The 25,260-nt window shown below is 39.0% G+C and overlaps 1 protein-coding gene across 2 annotated transcripts in view; it reads right to left on the reverse strand.

Annotated features, from left to right (window-relative positions):
* The window catches only part of RAPGEF5 (Rap guanine nucleotide exchange factor 5), a 237,168-nt gene that overhangs the window by 104,186 nt on the left and 107,722 nt on the right, over positions 1-25,260 (reverse strand). For both annotated transcript variants that reach the window (XM_023512415.1, XM_023512414.1), the window contains exon 8: positions 8,333-8,403. In XM_023512415.1, coding sequence (XP_023368183.1) covers positions 8,333-8,403 — 71 coding nt within the window. The remainder of the gene's footprint in view (positions 1-8,332; positions 8,404-25,260) is intronic.

Consider the following 25,260-nt stretch of genomic DNA (forward strand, 5'->3'; position numbering starts at 1 on the left):
CTTTTTGAAGCGGTAGGGACAAAAGCTTTATTAGCATGAAATCAGTAGGGAATGTGTGACAACAAGTAGGACAGGACTGAAGAGCAATACTGAAGGGAGTTTTGCTTGCTTTAGCATAAGGGATATTCTAGCATATGGATCTCTATTAAAAATCATCCAATTAAGTATAAAGTATAAATGTCTTAACACAATAATTAAGTAAATGAGGTAAAGGATATATTAATCAGCGCGATGTAAGCATTCCAAACTGTATATGAAATCAGCACATTGTACCCCATAAATGCATCAATGTACACATGATCTACCTCTTTATGATTTAATTTAAAAAAAAAAGTAAATGCATCGATGTACAAAGTTATGATTTAATAAAAAATAATAAATAAATAAATGAAAAATAAATAACATATCAATGCTTCCAAAAAAAAAAAAAAAGAAAGAAAGAAAGAAACCATCCAGGAGAGGGAAATTTGATGGTGAAGAGGGATGGGGGCATTTTCTTTCTTGGTTTTTTTTTTTTTTTTTTGAGACGGAGTCTCATTATATCACCCTCAGTAGAGCATCGTGGTGTCACAGCTCACAGCAACCTCCAACTCTTGGGTTTCAGCAATTCTCTTGTCTCACCCTCCCAAGTAGCTGGGACAATAGGCACCCCCCACCACAATGCCCAGCAATTTTTTGTTGCAGTTGTCATTGTTGTTTTAGCCGGCTCAGGCCGGGTTTGAACCCGCCAGCCTAGGTGTACGTGGCTGGCACCGTAACCACTGGGCTATGGGTGCCAAGCCGATGGGGGCATTTTCAAGAGTAATGTTCTCTTGAATAGAAAAGGGAGGATAAAGATCTAACCCTTGGGCAGAAACATGAAGATAAATATTTCATCCACTGGAATGGGAGGGACAGTGAAGTGCAGGGGTAAATATGCAGGTAGGTTGGCGTATTTGGTGGTGGGGACATGTGGAAATTCTGTTCTGAAGGGGCTTCGATTTCCCAGTAACATAAGAAGTCAAGTTACCAGCTGAGAGTGGGAAATGGAGAGAAGATGCCAGAGGCGTGAGGAAGGCAGGCATGCAATCATCATGTCAGTGGCAAGCACGAGAGAACTTTCCCTTGAAGAAAAGGGAGCAATACTTTAGGCTTGGTGGGCCATAGGGTCTCTGTTTTTAGCCCTGCTATATTCCACTGACACCTCATTTACAAAATAGGCAGTCAGCTGTGGTTTGTCAATTCCTGGGCTAAGAGAAGAGGAAACTGGGCAAGGGAAGTAGAACAGGATCGTGGAGCATTACTAAGGGTACACTCGGTCAAGGCCTTTTCCCATCCTTGCCTCCTCCTTCAGGGCAGATTTTTGTTTGTCGGATTTTAATGGAGCCTATAACACAACACTGTGTGGTTATAGGCTATATGGGCTGATCATGAAGATGTTCTTTTAAACAATACTAAAGAAGGTAAAAGAGTTTCAATGCTGTTAACCATCCTCCTTCAAACTATGACAGCAAGAAAGTACTGGGGGCAATTTCGACTCCCAAATGACTAACATCCTTTAACTGTTTTAACATTTAAAGGAATACATTTCTGTTTTCTAGAAAATTCATTTTTGCCAACACCTGGGATTTTTCCTCTCTCCTGTCGTGTCATCCGCAGTCTTTAATGCACGGCCCTGCTAGTGGGGAGAGGATGCCAATGACCATCCAACTTGGGCACCTGCTTTGTGGTGTGAGAGTGCCCTGACCTCCCTGTTTCCCAGCGTGGCCCTCCTGAGGGTTGGCAGTGGGGGACAGAGGGGCGAGCACTGTGGAGCCTTCCCCCTCCTCCTTCCCACAGGCTGCAAAGCAACTTGGCTGCGCTCCCACAGACTCCAACCTGGAAATACCTTCCTTCCATCTGTAGGCCCCAGATACAGGTGCATATGTGTGTGTGTTTCAACAACTCATAAAAACATCAGCAATGAAAGACTGGAATTACATAAAAGAAATCGAAGAGGTCTTAACTTTTTTTTTTGGTTTCTGTGCGAATGTGAGTTTTCAAGAAACTCTAAGCGCTCTTCATAATCCTACGATTAGCATCTTAAACACTGACTTTTCTTTAATATTTTTATTAAGAATAGATACCTAGGTACACAAATCAAATATGTATTTTATACACAATAAGCTATTCCTTTTAAAAATGGTCCTTAGAATAAATTATTTCATGCTTACTTCACATCTTATAATGAAAGAAAGAATATTGCTATCTTGATTTTTCTGGTTTCCATATAAATTCTAGATGTATTTTCACTAGATAATCAATTCTATAGCACTCCTTACAGAACAACTATCAAGAAAGGCTTTCAAGGAAGGTTATAAACGCTTTTTCATTCCCTGGAGGACTTTAAGCCCATACATCCTAAGTGGTTTACAAGGCAGTTGCTCTTTGGAAGTACCATGCTAAGCCAGATGTTCTCTGAGGGTCCCTTTCACAGCTCCGTAATTTAGTGATTTAATTCAGGAAACCCATAAATTTATTAACATATTTCGGGAGCTTTCTGATGGCAGGCGAGGCAAGGTAACGAACGGCCCTTGATCTAGGCTTTCACATTCTTGGTCTATTTAATTTGTCTATGTGAAATTAATTACAAACAGTTTACCTAACACCGCTAAGCCAGGAAAAAATAAAAGATTAATGTATAACTGTCAGAAGAGTTATCTAAGAGCCTTATTTCAAGGTCTGTTTTGGAAAAAAAAATCTCTGCAATGTATAATTAAAGCTATTCATATGATTTTCAGGGTTTGAGAAGAGAAATGGGATGAATATAAATGAAACAAGCCTGTTTCCTTTACAAATGGAGTCAGGAAAATGCTGGGTCCATCCTCTCCGAGGTGAAATGAAATTTGAACGAGAGTCTTAGGAAAGACCACATGGATGACGAGTGAGCATCTGACTCTGACGAGAGGTAAAACAGCACAGTTCTATGTATGGAAGTATTTTCTACATCATCGTTACTTTAAAAACCACTTTTTCTAAAACACTTAGTGAAACATCATGCAAAAATTGCTATCAAGGGAAGGAAAACCAGGAAGAAAGTGTTCGCCTTCCATGAAGGCACTTTTGTAGTAAAAGAAGGCTATTCAATACAAACTCAGGGCATTCGGATAAATTCTGATTGATGACTACACCAAACATTCATTTCATTAAAACTTAAACCTTAAATAAAAAGTTGTAGAATTTTCTTTGCTATTTTAAATAGAAAATATCACTGACAGAATAAAACACGGATGGGTTGAGATGATATATTATTACTCAATTGTATGTGCCTATTTCTGAAACAGAAACTATGAAGACTTCCTTCCAAAAAAATTCAGGGGACAGTTAAAGTCAAAAAAAAGGAATAATAATTTTAGGGCAGCCTATATTCATTTTCTCACATTTCCCCAAAGAAAGCAATAACACTATGAAAAAGCTCTCCCTATTTGGGATAGAAAAATATGTGCTTTGATAATGGGAGAAAGAACTAAGAAGCATCCACAGTGAGAAATGCACACACTAGAAAGTGTGTCTAGGCAGGTGTACTGATTCCTAGGGTGTCACTAATGTAGGCCTTAGACACCACACCAGGGTGCCTGGAGCCTTAGAAATCATTCGATGACTCCCAGCCCCTCACTACACAGCAAGGCGATGGCAGTTCAGGGAGGCTCCTTCCTCTGGTCCTCCTCCTTTGTGAATTACTTTGGTTAGTATGATCTCCATCCTGTATAAATATGACGTGATACCATATCCTGCCAGAGCATCTTGAGAATGGGGAAGGAGGCAGAAATCACAGCTATGTGAGGTTATAACTGTTATTGACCTCTGATACTGTCTTAAGTTACTGTGTTAGAGAATTATGTCTTCAGAATAAACTCTAAATATAGAATTGTAAGTTTACATAATTGACAAAGTAAGGGTTCATTCATTTCACATACTTGATTCCTTGAACTTTCAGGCTCGATCACAGAGGCCACCAATATTCTATCTTCTTTTGACCTGAGAGAAATTACAGCTCAGATCTGTGTACATTATCAATCATACTGCTAAGCAGGGCAGTGAAGTGGAAAAATAGTAAGTAAAAAATAAATAGATAAACTTTAACAAATTTTAACGCAAAAGATTTAACAGGATCATCTGTTTTCTATACAGCCTTAAATACGAGTTTTCTTCAGTATATATATAAAGTTACCCGTGGCTACCGATAAATTATTAAATATTTGGCAACTAACTTACATAATTAAAAATTATTACTTAATAGTAAAATGATTGATTCACATGTAAGACCGGGGCAGTCACCGAATCCAGTGGCCAATGGCCAACTGAAATGAAGCATGAATTTCTAAAGTTCAAAACAAATTATTTGTTGAAGGTCTAATTAGAACTTCAAGCTAGAATCTGATAAAATTTCAATATATTCTGACAAAGATTCTTTAATCCTGTCATCCTATATAAAGAGAGAGAGTAGCACCACATCTGAGCGCTGTTAGAACCTTAAATATTCAAACCCAAAAGCAACGAGACCGGTGATCAGGATGATACCTGACGGAGGCTAATGTTTCTGAGTGCATACTGTGTGTCTGGCACTATTCTAATGGCTTCATCTGTAGTCATTTAATCTTAAAACAACCTAACAATTATCTCCATTTTATAGAAGTTAGAAAGGCAGTTTGCACAATGGTTAAAAGCAAAGATGCTGGAGCCAGACTGCCGTGGTTTGAAACCTGGCCCCACCCCTCACTGGTTCATCTGTAAAGTGGTGGTAATTATACTAACTACTTTATAGGGTTGGCTGTGAGGTTTAAATACATTAAAAAAAAAAAAAAAGAGCATCGAACAGTGCCTAGTATGTATAAAATGCTGCCTAAGTGCTAATTTTCAGTATTATTACAGAAAAGGAAGATGGACACAGGAGAGTTAACTTGCTCAAGGTAACTGTGACAGAGCCAGGAAAAGAACCCAAGGATTCTGCTGTAGAGTCAGCACCCCTAAATTTCATGGCAGGCTGCCTAACATTTATTAAAACTCTTATGGGCCAAGAGAACAAACTTTTTTTTTTTTAAACTTTGCTTCATTTCAGTCTCATAATAACCGTATAATACTTCCAACCTTACAGAGACAACAGCCCTGCCTGCTAGGCACTGCTTAGCCCAGTGGGGATGCCACAGGGGCAAAGACTCAGGCACCCTACACAACTTACAGGTTGAGAGCTGCTAAGGAACTTGCCCTTAAGGAAGAAGGGCTGGGACGCAAACCCAAGTCTGAACAGCTCTTTTTACTCCACCCACATGTCACTGCATTAAAACAGGGAGTTTCTTAGGCAGGAAAGATATTTATAGTGAGAGAAAGAAGGAAGGAGCCAATGTATGAGGGAGATTAGAGCTCTCTGGGAGGTGAGAAGCCTGGGGACCACAGGGCTCTCTAAGGTTAGAGACCATCTTCATCCTTTACATACCCAAAGTTTTCAACAGTCTGTGGGGTGTCCAACCTGTGGCCTGCTGGCCACGTGCAGATTCTTTAAGGACAGTTTTGCTTATCTATGGTGTCCGATATTGTGAAAAGTATACACTGACTTTTTTTTCTTTTTGTTCGTCAGCCTTCGCTAGTGTTTGTGTATTTAATGTGTGGCCCAAGACAACTCTTACTCTTCCAGTGTGGGATGGAAAAGAAAAAAGGTTGGATATCCCTGGCTACAGGCATTTTCCCAAAGCAACATATTTTTTAAGTACAGAGAGCAGGTAAGGAATGAGAAACCAACTTCTATTTAACCTGTTTAAAATTACTTCAATACTCTGGAGTGAAGATTGGAGTAATCTGAAATACTTACCATGGAGCCTGTCATATAGATGGTTAAACAATTATATGTATATATATCAAAGAAATAAATTGCACATGTAAATTATACACATACAGGTTTGACATTAAGTTCATGAACTTTCCACTGTGGGCAGCACAGTACAAACAACTAGGTAAGGTTTCATAATCTTGGTATATCAGTTTCTCACAGTTGTGTGCACATCAGTGTGTGGAGGTAAGTTGTTGAGTGAGTGGCATTCATTATTGTTGTGTGCTTTTGTGTGCTGTCATGAGAATGTCAGAGCTTGAATTAGAGCAAACAAACATTAAATTTCTTGTTAAACTTGGCAATAGCTAAAGTGAAACCAGGGACATGTTATTCAAGTTTATGGGGATAATGCCATGAAGAAAATGACAGTGTACAAATTAAACATTTTTCTGAGGGGAGAGAAAATGTCACTGATAAAGAGGTCAGGGCCACATGAACAAGCAGAACTGATGAAAACATTGCAAAAATTCATCAAAATGTGTATCAAAACCATCAGCTATGAGAAGTATAACAGACTAAGTACATGTGTACAGAGAAATAGTTAGGAAAATCTTAGCTGAAAACTTTGCCATGTGAAAAGTATGGCTCTTGCATCACAACAATGCATCAGCTTACCCAGCACTGTTTGTGAGGGAATTTTTAGCCAGTGAAGAAATAATGGTATTCGAACACCCTCCCTACTCACCTGGTCTGACCCCCAGTGACTTTATTCTTTACCTGAAGATAAAGGAAATACTGAAAGGGAAACATTTTGATGACATTCAAGACATCAAGAATAATATGTGTACAATAACAGCTCTCATGGCCATTCTAGGAAGAGTTCCAAAATTGCTTTGAAGGGTGGACTAGGTGCTGGAGTCAGTGCATAGCTTCCCAACAGGAGTACTTTGAAGGTGACCGTAGTGATATTCAGCAATGAGGTTTTGCAGCACTTTTTCTAGGATGAGTTAGTGAACTTAATTGTCAGACATCATATGTATACACTCATGAGCAGACACATTTATTTCTAATTTGGCCTAGGTATCTAATAGCAAAATCTGTAAGTTTTCTTTTTTTTTTTTTTTGAGACGGAGCCTCAAGCTATCCCCCTGGGTAGAGTGCCATGGCATCATGCTCACAGCAACCTCCAACTCCTGGGCTCAAGCGAGTCTCCTGCCTCAGCCTCCCAAGTAGCTGGGACCACAGGCGCCCGCGACAACGCCCGGCTATTTTTTGGTTGCAGCCATCATTGTTGTTTGGCAGGCCCGGGCTGGGGATTCGAACCCGCCACCTTAGGTGTATGTGGCTGGCGCCTTAGCCGCTTGAGCCACAGGTGCCGACCCTGTAAGTTTTCTTTAAGTTCACCCCACATGACTTAAACTACCAGTTCTACTAGGACATTTGTATGGATCGACTTGCAGAATCAAAGTAATAAAACTGGTGGTGCTACCGCGGTAACTGATCAAGCTTTCTCAGATACACCAGAGGAAGTGACAGCTACCTGCCTCCCTACTCGGCCTAGTCCGAGGTACATAATTATATCTACCAGTGAATTTATCTCTTGACTCCCAAACCTAAATAGAATCTGTTCCTGACCTAACTATCAATTTCAAGATTTCATTCTTCTAGAAGCCCTGTGGTATGCAGTCATTGTCACTTACCGCTGAACAGAATCACAAAATCCTGAAAAGCAAGGTCTGCGTACCTTTTTGAGAAATAAACTGCATTCAAGCAGACTTTCCCCACAGAATAAGCTCAAGAAATACTTGTCCCACTAATAACTAAAGAATGTAAGAAACCCTTGAGAAAGTAGTAAATACTCTTGAGTTAGGAAATCCCGACAGAGGTTTGCGTGGAAGCCTGAAGTGTAATTTCAATATGAGCTTGTAGATTGCAATGCTTAATACTAGCAGAGCAAAACAATGCAAATTTATTAAAACATTACAACCTGTGCAATCTGGACTGAAAAAGATAATATCATTTTACTGTCCAGAACTGATAGATGTGGAACCCTAACGGTGAAGTGGCGAACCAACCAGGCTACTTAAGAATCTTTACAGAATCTTTAAACGCTTCACTGTTACATAAAGTTAACAGCTGATAGCACTAGGGTGTCCCACTTTTTTAATGCAATAGTATTTGGAGGTAAGTTGCTACCAAAAGCATATCTCTGCTATGGCTTAGCTCTTGGAGGCAGCCTTTGACAGGTCAAAGTTGTCGGTTCGCTCATCCTCTCTGCCTTCTTCAGGCAAAGGTCTTTTCCTGAGGGCGGCTATGTCTTCTGGTTCTTCCATTATGTTCCTTGCTTTCTCTGGGAAGTAGACCATAGCTATCTGTCCCTCTCCCATTAATCAAATTATAAATACGGTTAGCAACTTAGGGTCTTTCTTGTGAAAAACATTTATATTAAAACTGAACACACAAAAGGCAAAACCTGTATCATTTCTGAGCACCTGTATCATCTTATCAGCCGTGGCACAGAACAAGGGGCTGTCATAGAACGGATCATACCTGAGGACCTGGAAGGCCTTCGGCTTCTGTTACAGTTGTGTGTTTGTCACCATTTTCTTCATCTTGTTCAACTGATTAAAAAAAAAAAAAAAAGAACACTATTAAATGTAGCATCAAAAGAAAGACATTTCAGATAATTTTCTTTCATGTAGCAAGAAAAATTGATGGTAGGTAGATTCATAAAATGTAAATCTTGGCACTATTTTTTGTTATTCAAATGGAACATTAATAGCACTGGGAACTTTCATTTATTAAAACACTTATTAGGGCTCAGCACCTGTGGCTCAAGAAGCTAAGGTGCCAGCCACATACGCCTAAGGTGGCAGGTTCAAATCTAGTCCAGGCCCGTCAAACAACGATGGCTGCAACCAAAAAATAGCCGGGCGTTGTGGTGGGCACCTGTGTTCCCAGCTACTTGGGAGGCTGAGGCAGGAGAATCACTTGAGCCCAGGAGTTGGAGGTTGCTGTGAGCTGTGATGCCACAGCACTCTACCCAGGGGGACAGCTTGAGGCTCTGTCTCAAAAAAAATAATAAAAAATAAAAAATAAATAAATAAAAATACTTATTACTTATTTCATTTATTAAAACAATGACAGTGGGAATGTTTTCGTTTTTGTTTTTTGCAGTTTTTTGGCCGGACCAGGTTTGAACCCACTACCTCCAGTATGGGGCTGGCGCTCTACTGCTTTGAGCCACAAGTGCCGCCCATGACAGTGGGAACTTTTAATCTTAATTCTCTTCTTCTCCTAAACTCATCCAGACATCATCATATCAGCATCCTGCTTTTAATACAATGGAAGCTGGGGGTAGAGAAGACGATTTCTATTCATTTCATGTGAGACCATTCATACTTATTTTAAATGTGGTTTTCTGTCTGGCAGTTTTAATATCATATAATAAAGAAAACATAGTATTTTATATGTGGGTTGCTTAGTGCATTGTTACCACAGAATTCCAAACTGTAGAGTGTTGAATTCATCTCTCCTCTCTCCAGCATCTCCCTCTCCAGCCCTTATCACCCTTCACTTGGGTGATAACCTCTTACACAAAGCCCCCAACTCCAGCTTGGGCACAACTGCTAAAATAATCAGTCCCAAAAATGTAAAAATAGCATGTACCAGGTTTCGGCCTGTGTACTGCTCAGTTTAATAAATCTGAACTTCTGTTCAATCATGGAAGGGCTTGAACTCTCCAGCTCCCCCAATCTCTAACTTCACACTCCACCGCAAAGTGCACGACCCTGATCCAAGCATCATGACTGTTTCGCTTTTCTCACCATACAGTTTTCTCTTCCATCTTAAATACTAACTGAGCCCCTACTATGTCCATAACAGGAGATAGTGACATTTGACAAACCTGATATAGTAGAGACCTTGATAAATTTGGGTGTGAGCCTAAGACCATGGGAGATTGCATGATTTAATATGTATGATACGTATCTTCGAAAGTTCCTTTTGGCTTCTTTGTGGAGAATAGACTTGAGCAGAGGAAGTGCAGAAGGAGGGAGACCAGAGATTTCCTTGTCCTGCCCAATGCTGACAACAGCTCAGACCAGCGGTGGCCATGACCAGGAGAAACATGGAGGATTAGAGCTGTATTTTTAGACAAAATGGACACAGCTTGCTAATGAATTGAAGATAGAGGGAGGGAAAAAGGAAGATGAGGGAGAAACAGCAATCAAGGACGACTCCTAAGCAGAGTAAGTCATCACGTGCATCCACTGCAGCATTGGTCCCCTCTGCCCTCTCCATCAGATGAAGGTCAGAAACATTCCAGCCCCGCTGGCAGTGAGGTCACCACTGTACTTATGAATTCAGTTTGCATTATTTTATGTGCTTTTAAATATTCTGCTTTCTGCTCTGTATTCTTTTAAATATCATTTCATGTACTTTTGCTTTTGTATGCCTCTCATGCCTGCTGCGTGGCACTCACCACGGAGCCCACCTACAATGCGTGGGGACAGCGCAACTCTGCGAATGCTAACCGGGATGAACAATTCATCCCCAAGTGACCATAGCTGCACCACTTGACTACACCTGCTTATATAATAAGCTACTGCTTTTGTAGCTATTTATGAAAGAAGGAGGGAAGAAAACTCTTCTGTCAAACTCTACAAATACCTAGGATAACTCCTACCAGCTGAGCACCTACAGGCAAGGTAGGAATAGCTGAAGTGGGTAGAAGCTTTTCTTCTATTTTCAGAAAAAAAGGTTCCATTCATGCCTGTTCAAAGGGGTCCCCTGTTGCTACTGTTGCCCAGTTTGAAGGAAACTTAAGAAGAAAGAAAAACACTCATGTTTTCTCTGAAAAACTAGAGGCAAGAATATAAAGAAAAAAATTAAACACAGAATAACACCCTATATTTTTCTTTAAAATGCAATTGTCTATGCAATGTCTATTTCACTTAACCAGTTGAAATAATCTCTGAAATATTTCCTCATCCTGGAAAGGGGAGTAATTTTCTTGGAGGGGAGGTTGATCATATACCAATGTGGGATAACTTCATGTGAAGAACAACCACAAATGTCACTTAATTTGTGCTTGATTTGAATTTTCACTCTTCAAAGTTTAAATTCCAATAAATAGGAAGAAAATTAAATTTTGGAAGATGTTTTTTAAAACAACATTGTAGGGATTTCTTTTTTTTAAATCTCATTGTACTAAGACACAGAACATTCAAGATAATAAATAAAAATGCCATATGACAATTACACTGTTTTTTAAAGAATTAGGCATAATTCTTGGCCAGGCGTTGTGGCTAGTGCCCATAGTCTCAGCTACTTGGGAGGCTGAGGTGAGAATAGCTTAAGCCCAAGAGTTTGAGCTTGCTGTGAGCTGTGATGTCACGGCACTCCACTGAGGGCAACATAATGAGTCTCAAAAAAAAAAAAAAAAGGAATTAGGCATAATTCTTAATACACAGAAATAGAGTTAAAAGAAGAATAGATGAGCATTAGACCACACTGGGGATAAAACATCTGTCTTGTATTTTTAGCCCATTCTCAACAATGGCACATTTATTGCTGATCTTTGAAGACCCCAAAATTTGTCACCTAGCAGTATGCTGACATTAACACAGTGAGAATTAGAAACACACACAAGTTAAAGGGCCTGGCAAAGTTAACTCAGCAACCAATCTCAATCTGCATAATGGAGTCTCTCAAAATTCTGCTAAGATACTTTAGTATGATGACGAAGAGATCATTCTCTTCCAAAACACAAATAACATTATTTTCTTGGAAATATTGAAAAAAACATAATTCCAAAAATGCATTTTAGCCAGTGGTTCACATAGACCACTTGGTAACAAAAATGTCCTTATCTTGGACTCCTAAGGCTTAAGATTAGTCTATGAAGTCACAAGTACAAAATCCACAGAGCCACCTCCAAGTGAGGGAGCGCCCTGTGGACCTTTTCATGCACACTGTCGAGGATAAATAAGGAGACAGCTTCTCTCTGAATGCCTTCTACTGGTGTGGCTCGTGTGGTAGAAGAAGGAGGGAGCAATTATTTAGATTTTTGAGGTTAATTTTTCTTTTATCTGTTCAGAATGAGGGTAGGCTGGAGAAAATTTCCTATGCAAATATTGATTCTGGGACAGTTCCCTCCAGCAAAACACGTACACAGGAATGACAGCTGCTGGGACCGAGGGAGGCTAGGAGCCTCACTCTCTGCCAACACAAACCATCTTCTTATCTCTCAACACACAGAATCTAAAAACAAGCAAAGGCCTTTGAAAATAACTTCTCATAACAAAAGATACAAGTACAAGATGTAAAGCACATACTTTGAATAGTGAACATTAGAGACCACATGAGAACTAGGAACACATGTGGATTAATTAACTCTAATTCATGTAAGACTACCTAGTTTAAAATGTATCTATTTGTAAACTAGCCAAGAGGGTTACAAGAGGAGCCACTGCTGACAACCTCCAAGGATTTTAGGACTCACCTTGATATCACTTTCTTGTTGCTTTGGGGATAATCACAGGTTTTCCTTTTCCATGACCTACTAGAATGGATGATAAGAAAACTCTCCTAGTAACTCTACTAATCATACTATTTAAACACAAATGGGGTTGATGTCCTTTCAAAAAGATGCTTATTTGGCTTGGTGCCTGTGGCTCAAGTGGCTAAGGCGCCAGCCACATACACCTAAGGTGGCGGGTTTGAATCCAGCCCGGTCCCGCCAAAACAACAATGACAGTTGCAACCAAAGAAAAAAAGAGCAGGGCGTTGTGGCGGGTGCCTGTGGTCCCAGCTACTTGGGAGGCTGAGGCAGAAGACTCGCTTGAGCCCAGGAGTTGGAGGTTGCTGTGAGCTGTGATGTCACAGCACTCTACCCAGGGAGACAGCTTGAGGCTCTGTCTCAAAAAAAAAAAAAAAAAAAAGATGCTTATTTAATTTCTGCTAATCAATTTCGTAAGGGTAAAGAGCTTCCGTAATGGAAAAAAATTAACACCAAGATTATAATGCATGAGGGGCTGTAGCTGGGGTCACTCTTTAAAAATCAACCCAACCCATTTTTTTCAAAAAAACTTAAAAATTTTACGACAGATAGACATTTAGCATTTCAAGTCTCTATGTGAGAAATCAGCAAGCACAGTTTAGAAAAAGAATTTGTTAGCAATAACGTTTTGCCAAGAGTTGAAATTTGGTGATAATATAATCTTTCACCTGTATAGTTTTTTTACAGAGAAGAAGCTCTTTTGAAAATAAGGGGTTTCACTGGAGGCTCAACTTGAGGAGCTGGGGAGGTAAAGTCATGCCCATCTTATAGATAAGCAAACTGAGACCAGTGAGATGAAGGAACCTGCTCTAGGCCTCACATCTAAGACACATGTGTCTGTGGCAGTTTATCTCTGCCTCGGGCAAGGGTGGATCGGGACAGCACCAGTCAAACTGCCCATCAGCAAACCCATTCATTCTCTGTTCCTTTCCTTTTTAATGAAACAGAATGGCATAAAATAGAAAGGGTAGGAAAAAATTAAGACCCAAATGCACTGTTCAAAATATAGATGAAATGTATACTTAGTTGGAATGTTTTATGTGTTCTGAGGGTTGTGGACATAAAAATGTTAGGAAAACACCAGAGTGTTTCCAGGCCACAGGAGACAGAACCCAGTTCCTCATTATCTAAATAATCAGCTATTTCTTGCCCCATCCAGGAGAGGGGTCAAAATATTTACTTTAGAGATCTGCTCAGCAACACTCCTTCCACATTCAGCAAGGAGTTTGTGCCCCATGGGAGGGCATGGTAACAAGTTTGCAAAGAAAGAATATTCATTTTTTATACCAGTGTATAATCACAAATGTATCCAAATGTTCAACTCTCTTCCTTAAAAAGAAAAAACAAGAAGAAGCACTTATAGCTCTCCATTTCATCACTCTATTTTTGTGCTAAAATTACAAAAACAGGGTCAATATTTACCATCATTCAATCAATATGGTATTATAATGTGGCCTGTGCAATGCTACTGAACATGGAACTTCTCTTTGAAAGCTGACCAATAGCTGCCACGTCTTTCTTTGTCCCAGTAGTTTCTCTCTCAACCCCTATCTGTTCAGTCTGACAACTGAACTTGAGATGCTGATTTAAAATACTTTTCTGTGTCCTTACTGTCCTTAAACCTTCTAAAAATGCAAGTTTTCCCCAGGCGCTCTGTTTTGTTTTTTTTTTTTTCCTCTTTGCCTCTTTCCTTGGTGATCTTATCTGTTCCTAAGGTTTCAACTTACACTGCTATGCGGGTTATTCCCAAATCTATGTCTCCATCTCTGCCTGCTTCTCTGAGTTCCAGGCCCACAGATTGTAACATATCTGCTACATACAAGCTGCTATGTTCTCACTCATGTGTGGAATCTAAATATTAAAAACAATTGATCTCGTGGAGACAGAGAGTAGAATGCTGGTTACCAGAGGCTGAGAAGGGTAGCGGGGATAAAGTGGGAATTCGGGAATGGGTACAAATATGTAGTGGATAGTCAGACAGAATGAACAATATTTGATAACAAAGTGACTATAACCAACAATAAGCTAGGGTATACCTTAAAATAACTGAAAGAGTGGAATTAGAATGTTCCTAACACGAAGAAATGATAAAAGCCTGAGATGTAGATACTCTGATTATCCGATGTGATTCACATTGTATGTCTCATCAAAACCTCACATGTGCCCTATAAAGATATACACTTATTAAAATTTTAATGATTATTATAATTGTTATAAGATTACTTTTAAAGATAATAGTTGTAATTAATAATTAGACATAATTTAAAAGTAAGTGAAACATATTGCCATGGTAGGTATGGTGGCACAATCTTTGCCTCAAAAAAGAGGAGTCTACTTCAAGGGTGTGAGCACACAAGGATCTGGAATCACAAGCCTCTTCCCTCTCCTGCCGTCTTTATTTTGATTTGATCACCACCAAGTACTGAAGCTAGAAATGTCAGTTTCACAGTAAGTTCGTCATTTCCACCTTTTTTGAGAACATGGGACTCATACAGGGAGACTAACACCAATTCCACAGCTCCATCTCAGTGTTTCTGATGCCTTGGGGCTTAGCCCCAAGGTTTGAAAGCTTTGACACCTCTGACCCCTACTCTATTTGATACTGGCCAACATTCAAATGGAAGTCCTAGACCAGGTCTAGAAAGCCAGGCCACTATGGTCACCAGACATCCAAGGGCAGTACTTCAAAGGTAACTGTGGTGATATTCAGCAATGAGATATGTAGCACTTTTTCTAGGATGAGTTCATCAAATTAATGACCAGACTTTGTATGGTGTCAACTCTGATGGCCATTCCAGAAAAAGAGGTACAAAATTGCTTTGAAGGGTGAACTAGGTGCTGGCATTGGTGTGTAGCTTCCCAAGGGGAGTACTTAGAAGGTGACCGTAGTGATAGTCTACAATGAGGTACGTAGCACTTTTTCACAAACTTAATTGTCTGACCTCATAGACCCCCTTCCCAGGGTGTATTTCCCACCCTGTTTCTGGCCCAGAATCGCCACCGCCTTCCCTTAACCAGGTGAAACTGTCTTGTCCACAGGGCAAGACCACAGGGCCTTAGTAAAGAGCCCTCTGAGTCCTCATTACCAGCATTGGAGGCCCGCAACAAAACCAAGAGCCCTCCTCCTGGCCTAACAAAGCTCTTTTCTGCCCATTCATGTTTTTTTTTTTTTTTTTTAAATCTCAGTGTTTTATAGTCAGCAACACAAACAATTGTCCTTACCTATCTACATTATGACCCCTTTAGTAGGAGAGAGGATGTTTTCATATTCCCAGCACCCAGAATAATTTCTTGAACACCGAGGTACTACATAATGGGCTATTGAACTGAACAAAGTAGTCAAAATGGAAAGCAATAAAAGACAGACACAAGCAGATAAAATGTCACATCCAGTAGAGGGGAAAAGGGTTAACATTCGGAAAGAGGGGCATCAAGGTAGATCCTAATAGGTAGGTCAGGTGAGGGGAGGGGCCAAGGTGGAGAATTGGCATAATCAGAGGGAAAGCTGGAGAAATGCCTGGGACCGGACGTCAGAACAGTAAGGAAAACAGCGTTGGTTAGTGTTAGAAAACAAAGCTGGAGAAGTAGGTTGGCCTTAGATGCTCAGCTTAGGAACTTGGAGAGGTAAAGGAAAGACCACCATCCCTTTAGTATTTGTTTTACATGTTTATGTATATATATACACATAAACACACATATATATGTACACATATGTATATGCACATATAAATATATATATATATTTTTATACACACACACACATACACACAGAGATATATATTCAGTTCTTTAGCTCTTACTGTGTTTCAGGCACATGATAAACTCTTAATGTGAGTTATCCCATTCAGTTTTCCCCATATTCCTCTTCTAGCCTCTACAGGTCCTGGCAAGGCTGGACTGAGGTATGTGGTCATTGGGGGAAGGTTAACAATCTGATACCTCTTTATGTCAACATTTGTTAAATATCTATTCAGCATTTATTAGGCATGGTTAGTGAGAAACTGAGTTTCTATTCAGAAATGGTGAATATCATTTCTTGGAACTCAGTATTTCATTCATTTTGAATTGTCTTAACTTGGTGATTTTCTTACATGTAAAATATGTTACTTTTTAAATTGTAAATTGACATATTGTAGTTGTATTGAGTGTATTGAGTGTATTTTCTGACACTCGTAATTATTTCTCTCACACTAAGGAGAGAGGTGAATCTTATTGTCTAGAGCCAGCAACATCCAATGTGTGATCTGGTTTCAGAATTATCACCAATCACTAATCAAAAGTTAGCAAATCTAAGTTGGTGGAGCTGCCTTGGTGGGGTTTGAGCAATGAGCTTTTGTTCACTGAAAAAGGATTCTTCAGTAATTATACACACCCAATATGTAGTGTTTACACATTTTTAGTAGATAAGACCAACTTCCTTGGCCAAAGCAGGAGTCATTACATTTGATAGATTCTTTATGTAGGAATCTGAGTGTAACAAGAGCACATATTCATTATATGAGTGATGGTCTAGAGCAGTACACCATTAGCCCTCTGCTTAATCAGACTCTCAGCACTCTTCAGATCATGCTCATTTTTTAGATGGAAAAACTGAGACTGAGAGAGGCCAAATAGCTTGTCCAGAATCACATAGGAAGTCAGCGGAAGAGATAGTTAAGTATCCAGGTCTGATTCTTTATCTGTATTGATATGTAATAAAGATTAAATGAATTGAACAGATATGAGGCTGAACACAAAGAAAACAGAAGGTTTATACCAATAGTCTAAACAAACTGACTTGGATTTCCTACCAGGACTTCAGTCTCTGAAAATTAGGGCATAATGATTTAGAAGATTTTTAGCTCTCCCACCCACTCCTTCTCCAAACCTTTCCCACCCCTCCCAACCCATGGTTTTATATGGGACAGGTAATGTTTGCTGCACAAAAGAGGTGTGTTACTTTTATTAACAGTTGAATGTAAGTGTGTGGATGTTCTGAAAATGCACAGTACTCAGCACAATCAATCTACAGTGCGCAGACTGACATCTGGGACAGCTGAAAACCTCCAAACCTCTGGCATCAAATGCACCACTCAGCACACCCGACTGGAGGGCACAAGCCACTGAAAGGCTCTGGGCCCCACAATTCCTTCTGCTCCCAACTGACTATATGATTTATCCCTACCCTAAGGCAGGGAAGATTCCATTTCAATTTTTATGTCTTTTTCTTGCGGCCAAGATGCTCCAAACTTCTCTTCTACTTAATAGGTTTTTACACTGCTTTTTTTTGAGTAAGATTTAATATATGTCCAGTCAATGGAAAAGTAGTTAAAAATTATTCAATAGAGAAATGATGTCACTAGGGCAAAGGACCTACACCAGGTCCCTAAGTTAGAGCATATTTACTCCATTGGGCTGGGTAATAAAGAGGTAATCAGTAATTGATCCCAGTGGCCTATTTCATTGCCATTCTTACAAGAAATTGTACTGAAAAAAAAAAAATGTTTGTCTTTCCATACAAAGATGGCTTATATATTATCCAATTAAAACAAAACCTCAATACCCCCAAATCAAGTTAACATTAGCAACAATTTTTTTCAGCCCTTTATCTTGAGAAGAGGACATGCTTTGGTTTTATAAGGTGCCTTTTTGAAGGTGTGTTCTATTGACAAGACAGATTCTGACCAATCTGTTATCATCACACGGGTACAATGAGTAGCAATGACTCTCAGACGCTGCAAAATGTCCGTTTAAAAAGATCCTAGTGCACTTTGCTACTCTCTACAGCCTTTCTCAAGAATTAAATTTTAAAAGATTTATCTCTGCTAGTAAAAAAAAAAAAATGGTTCCTGAACTGTGTGCCAGTTCGAAGCTCTGTATGTTTTATGCCATCTCATTTAGCCCTCCAACAAGCCCCAGAGGCAAGTGCCATTAGCTCCATTTCCCAGAATAAGAAAATGAGTTCCTAGAAGCCACTAAGTCATAACAAGTGGCTAAGGTAGGACTGTACCTAAGTCCTGGATTCGCATTTCACAGCTACATATTTCTGCCTTGGGGATTGTAAACCAGAAAACTCAACAGGTCAGCTCTATATGGACATTCTTATTAACTCAGGTCATGGTTGACAAATAATCTAAATTGAATAATCTAAATTAAAAAAATAATGTTGACTACAACTTTTTTGCCACTCATATCATGCTCATAAAGTTTATTTCTGAACTGTCAGCAATTCTATTGTTAAATCTTTCCATTGACATTACATTGGAATTTCAAAATACACAGAATTGCCAAGAATTCCCTAGGAGTCCCTGTGTTTATAAATACAAGCAACGGGACCACATAGGCTACTAAAGAAATAAAGCACAGAGACAGCCCAAGAAGAGTCCAGGAAAGAAGATTATAAAATTTGCCTTCACCCTTATATCTATCCAGCTAGAATTTAAAGGAATTTCTTTTTATTATACATTTGGGGGAAAAACATAGCATTAGTCCTACGATACTTCTAGTATGCAATTTTAGTCAAGTTATGTCAACTCACCAAGCTTCAATTTCATGACTTGTAAAAGGGGGATGGCATTAATAACCACCACCTGTAAGATGATGTCAATCAAGGGTAGTGACTTTATATTACAAAATATGGTAATATGCTTTTCTCTTTTGCATTTTTATCTGTGGATGCAATCTTTTTCCCAATCAGACCCACCTACCACTGGGGTAGAGTGGAAGATAAGGAATGTAAAAAGAAAGTCATTAATATTTATATTCTGACATCCCAGGTAGAATTTTACAGCAAGACAACAGTCTTGAAAGGGCCTGCAGAGAAATGTTACTTTCTTTTGCATATCAAGATCCAACTCTAAGTCCCAGATCTCAGATCCTTCTCTTCTGTGATGGCAAAGCCACTGACAGACAGTTAGGTTGATTTCATATAGTGGCTACTGTGAATAATGCTGCAGTGAATATGAGAGTGTGGTCTCTTGTTGACATTCTAATTTCTATTCCTTTGAATAGAGACCCAGAAGTGGGATTCCTGGATCACATGGTAATTGTATTTTTAGTTTTACTGAGGAACCTCCATAATGTTGTATGGTGGTATAAATTTCCATTCTCACTAGCAGTGTATCAGGGTTCCCTTTTCTTCATATCCTCACCAACACTAAGTTTTCATTTTTTTGATAATAGCCTTTCCAGCAGGTATTAGATGATAACTCAGTGTGACTTTAATTTGCATTTCCCTGATTAGTTTAACATTTTTTTTAGAAATCTGCTAGATGTCTATTCAAATCTTTTCCCCATTTTTAAATTGGGCTGGTTTCTTGCTATTGACCTGTTTGAATTCCTTACATAATTTGGATATTAACCCTTTATCAGATATATGGTTTACAAATACTTTCCACCACCCTGTGAATTGTCTCCTCACTCTGTTAATTGTTTCCTCTGCTGTGAAGAAGCTTTTTAGTTTGATGCAATGACATTTGTCTGTTTTTGCTTTTGTTACCTGTGCTTTGGGGGGGTCATATAAAAAAAAAAAAACCAGAGAAATCATTGTTCAGATCAATCTCATGTATAATTTCCCTTATGTTTTCTTTCAGTAGTTTACAGTTTGAAACCATAATTTAAGTCTTTAATCTACTTTGAGTTGATTTTTATATATGATGGGTAATAAGGGTCAAATTTTATTTTTCTGCATGTAGACATCCAGTTTTCTAGCACCATTTGTTTAAAGACTGCCTATTTCCAAGTTCACTGAACCATATTTCCTCTCAAATTAGTAAAAGTACATGTACTTTGAATTTTCACATAAATTAACAAAACCATAGGCTATCTTATCTATCTAGCTATCTTCTTAAAATATTAAGGTAATTTTTAAAAAATTACACTTGATCCTAGAAAATTCTCTTGGGGAGGGTGGGGCTAGGCCATTTAAATAAATGTGATCTTTTGATGAGACTGTCCATTTGGTTACATGGCTAACCATGAAATTAACTGATTCGTGTGGGGCTAATGTCATGAACAAAATGAAACACTTTCAATTAACTTGGATTTAGGTACCAATGGTAACCGTGAGGACTAGAAGCTCTGAGGTGCCCAGTCAGAAGCTCTGACTAGAACCTCTGAAAGCCTCCAGACAGAGTGTGTTGCTCTAAGATCTTGGAGGCTCAATGATGGAATCCCTTCCTCCCCTGACCAGAACAGGCAGACATACCATTCCCTGGGGACCAAAGGCTACCAGGACCATGCTCCCCACTCCTTCACTGTCAGCAAGAGATGTTCTCAGCCAGAAGTCACTGCCAATCTCCAATTTCCCTTAATCTTCCCCATAACCCTCAACAGGGTGAAGAGGTTTGCTTTCTCACACACATGTACCAAATCTGGGTTTGCTATACAAGACAGAGGGGAAGAACTTGCACTTGGCTTCACCTCCAGAACTACGATATAGGAAATGTCTTTTAAGCAAATTAGAACCTGTAAGATGAAGATACCAAATTGTATCAATCATGGTTTGCTCCTTACTGTAGCGAGAGTGGAAAAACACGGGCAACATTTCTAAAAACTCCCGCCTGCTCCTAAGGTTATATAGATAACCTCAACTCAAATTTCTCGCAGTCATTCTTCTGTCAGAAAATAATAACAGGATAGGATGTAAACATCTCCAACTGATCTTTATAAATCTTAGAGCAAAGGCTTCATTTTTTATTAAATACCTGCATTTCCTGTAAGTGAAAGTTAGGCATTTCTTAGTAAAAGGAGAACCAGATAAGCCCTTTAGTTCCAATGATTTAGGACCTGCACACAGTTTATAAGAATAAGGCTTTATTCAGGTACACCTAAATGGAGCCATGCTTAAATTTATTTCCACTTAACTGCAAATCAGCTTCAAAAAATGTCTTCCTGAGAAGTTAAATATAGAAACTAGTCAGAATGTGTGCTCATTCCTGACTCTGCCCACCAAATAAAGCTTGGTAATAATTCTTCTCACTTATAAAGCTTTTACTGCCAATGTCATGAGTGCTTTGTAATTCTTTTATCACTCTCACGAGAAACTCTCTATTCAGGTAGAGAAATGCTGAAAAGTTAGGTAATTCTCCCCAAAAACGGGTTAGCTGTGGAAGTATAAAGTATACATTCCTTTTTGATTCTTTCTACCATGCTTGATTTGTTAAACCAATTTTATAAAATGCAAGCTCACTCTCTGAGTCTGCAGATCAGATAGACTTTGGGATGTCTTGGCTGAAGTCTGGCATCTAAATCACCTAGGGATAGTGGTTGGTTAAAATTTAGATGGCAGGGCTACTGTCCACACTTAAATGACGCCCCAAGAGGCTGGGCCAAGGAATTAGCACTATTAACAAGTGCAGCAGATAATTGCTATGCAAATTAAATTTGAGGACCACACTGCTTCAGAAAAACAAAATCTTATTTAGTCAAGGATGGACTAACGTAGCTGTTCAGAAAGAGACCTAGGATCATCTTATAAAATATCTACCTACCTACATTGCTTCCTCTCAAAATAAATAAATAAACAACCAAAATGTACTGCTTAAGCTGAAATTGTACAACACAAGTCATCATTGATTGGGTGAAAATTTCTATCACTGATCTTACCATCAAACCAGATTTTAATCATTGTAGGATAGTATTTATTCACTTACAAAGATAATGCCTGATTTAGAAAGTCTCAAAAGTTAAGTATTTTGTATTATATAAGTGAAAAGTAAACTTCACTTTTGTCATAAGTATCAGGAGAATTCAGCTCAAGCATATTATGCATTTTATGTTACTTACTATGGAACAGGATATACTTATACTCAAACATGCGGTGTTCATTTCATTCTCAGTTTTCCTGAGAACACTCCTACTTCCATGTCTGTGTATACAATTACGCTTTCAATGTGATGAATGATGGATAAGAGCTGGCCCATGTGGCCAGGACAAAGATTTCCCTGGATAGCTCTTACTTGTCAATATAAATGACATAAGAAAATGTACCCTGGAGGGGAAAAGAGGATCTTCTGCAGATTTTCAGTGAGGAAAAGTCAATGAAAGGAAAAGAGTTTGGGAGGGAAATTAAATTATCAGCAATTATTATTCTCATATTCTTATGGAGTAAATACAAAAAAAATTGGGAGAAGTGAAGCTTCCTAGTACTTGGTAGTTAGGACAGAACCTTTAGGTCTAGTGTGGTACTCTATTTACCAATTGAATCTACTTCTTCCTTTTATTAAAAAGACAGTGAAAACTGAGAGAAGACAGCGACTTATCAGAGGTAATACAGCCACTGTAGAAGTCAAATTTCCTGACAATACTCCCAGAACTGCTAAATTTTGGTAGGAGATCATCTTTACTAGACGCAGAATTTCATGACTCTATAAAAACAGCATATGACAAGGATTCTTCTTCTTAAGGAATATTTTTATACATACAAAAAGGATTCTTTTAGCCACTAAATGGTTTTGCATTTGATTATGAGAACCTCTAATACTTCCTTTAATATTTTAAAACATCTACAGACTGTTTTTACTTTGTACCTTATGGCCATAAAGGGAAGCAATCACAGAGTTATAAGTTTTAAGAATTTAAGAATCCTCCTCCCTTCCTCACCCATGTACCCCCAAATGTTAACCTTTATTCAAAAATACAGAATTTGTCAGATATGAGGTTTTAACGGATGCATGTTCTGTTTAGGGCACCTGGTAATTAGCATAACAGCCTCCAGGGCCCTGCCTCTGAGTGCTGGGTGGCATATATCAGATATTCAGCCAGGAAGCAGCTCCCACTCACCAGAGGACCAAGAACAAAGGAGCTGGCAGGCTTTAGGAGAGAAGGTGCCCAGTCAACTGTGTATTAAAGACACCCATTAGTTGCCTCAATCAGCTAATTAGCTCAAACAAATATGAAACCTAAATCATTCCATAAAGTGGCCCCGACTGCACTGCTGACTTCTGATTGGTGTCACTAACCCGGCAGGGTAAGAACAGGGTAGTTCCACAGAAAACAAAAAACTGTCCACAATGGGAAAACAAAATGGGATGGGACTTAATTTTCACGAAAGTTGAGCCCTGCCAGGAAGTTTTCCTGATTAAAAAAAGGCGGGGAGGGGCACCAGGGAGACCTCTGTGTTTATGCCTTGAAATTTAAATCAATTTAAATATAAATTGCTCTCCCTTTTTGTCGTTATGAGAAAGAAATAAAACACCAGTTTCAGATCTCTGGTGTGCAAATGGTCATTAACTTTCATTTGACCTTGAGTGTAGAACTAATATTGGATTTATGCACAGGGTACACTCATTATACTCATCTAGTTTCCTCACAGAAAACATGTTCCCAGGAGCTGCCATGCTGGAAGCTGTTTCTTAGCTCTCAACTATGAGACCTGATTCTCCCTTTTATGCCTCTCTCCTGCCTCTGTGCTCAAAATTTAGGAAACTGTTACTAAGGCTTAGCAAAGTGTCCGAAACATGCGCAGTAAACAAGGAGGACTCTGGACAATACACCATCATTGTCCTGGACCACACAAGCCCAGAAGGGAACCTGCCCTGTGTGCCATCATGTTACTGGGGCAGGGACCATCAGTGTGCCGTTCTCGGTACCTAATTCTCTATAATAGGAATGACTTCCCATTTAGAATCTAATTACCTCTGTCTATCGAGCTGATGAGTGTTACATACCTTCACTGAAGTGGCCTGTAGCATGTTTTTGAAAACCAAAACCTCAAAAAACTTGCATTCTGAAGTACGCTCTGCTGTGGCTCTAATGATTTACTTCCTTGGCAAATCAGGTTCATTTACTATCTTCATGGACATGAAGGATGAAAAGAAAATCATCCTGCCCTGCTTTCTAATTTTCTTAATTCTAAACAATTCTCAAGGTTAAAGGAATCTCACTTCCTATACTCAATACTCTCACATCTCTTGCTATTCAGGAAAAATCTGTGCAAAGGGCTATTTTCTTTTATGGTATGCCACTGAATGGTTATTTATCATTTCGACTTAACAGCTCTAATTACAAAAGACAGTGTCACAGGATTCTTTTTAAAAGGCAATTTTCTTTGTATCCCAGTGGGAGAGTCAGGAAAAATTTACAAAACATCTGCCGCATGCATTTTCAATGATGCCTGGGTTTACCAGTGCTATTACTGTCTGAATTCTAAGAATTTTACATTTTTGAGTATCTTTTAAGTTTTGCATTGCATTGAGAATTACTGATTCAAGACTACTATTGTGGTTTTAGTTGTTGAAAAGTAAAGGAAAATACAACCTGTCAACCACTGACTTGGCCACTGCTCAATAAGAACATGCACAGGTGGAGATGGTACGTGAATATATGAAATCTGTCAGCAAGCAGACATGGAGCGACTGTCTCGAGAAATGTTAGGACAAGGAGTTATTATAGCACCAAAGGAGAAAAGAGATTTTACAAACTTCAACAATCAACACTCCTGTTATGCAAAGCTCTCTTTTAGAAAAAACATCCTAGATCAATCAATCAGGAAGACAAGAATGTCGTGTTGGTTATTTTAGGGGAAAACACATCCTACTTCTTTCCTCTTGGTTGGTAAATGTCAGACAATACATTCAGTGGGGTGACAGGACAATGACCGTAGAGCTGCTCTGACCACAAACGAGGGTGACACACGCTGAGGAGCACAGCACCGAGGAGGTGGCAAGGAAAAAAAAAGGACAAACACAAGCCCTGTGGAAAAATCCTTTCTGAAAGAACACAGGTGCATCCTTTCATGACAGGCTGTGAGAGTCTTGGGAAAATTTTAATAGTGGAAAACAGTCACTAAAAATAAGCATAATCTCCTAATTACTTAAAATATAGCCAGCAGACCTCTGTTATGAAGTAGTACTTTTTAGCTTAAACATTCATTATTAGTGCACTCAGAGATAGATAGGAAAAAAGTCATTCAAGAGACAATCACTGTAGCTTTTTG

This window comes from Otolemur garnettii, unplaced genomic scaffold (assembly GCF_000181295.1).
Source record: "Otolemur garnettii isolate 467f Iridium unplaced genomic scaffold, OtoGar3 scaffold00028, whole genome shotgun sequence".
NCBI classification, from domain to species: domain Eukaryota; kingdom Metazoa; phylum Chordata; class Mammalia; order Primates; family Galagidae; genus Otolemur; species Otolemur garnettii.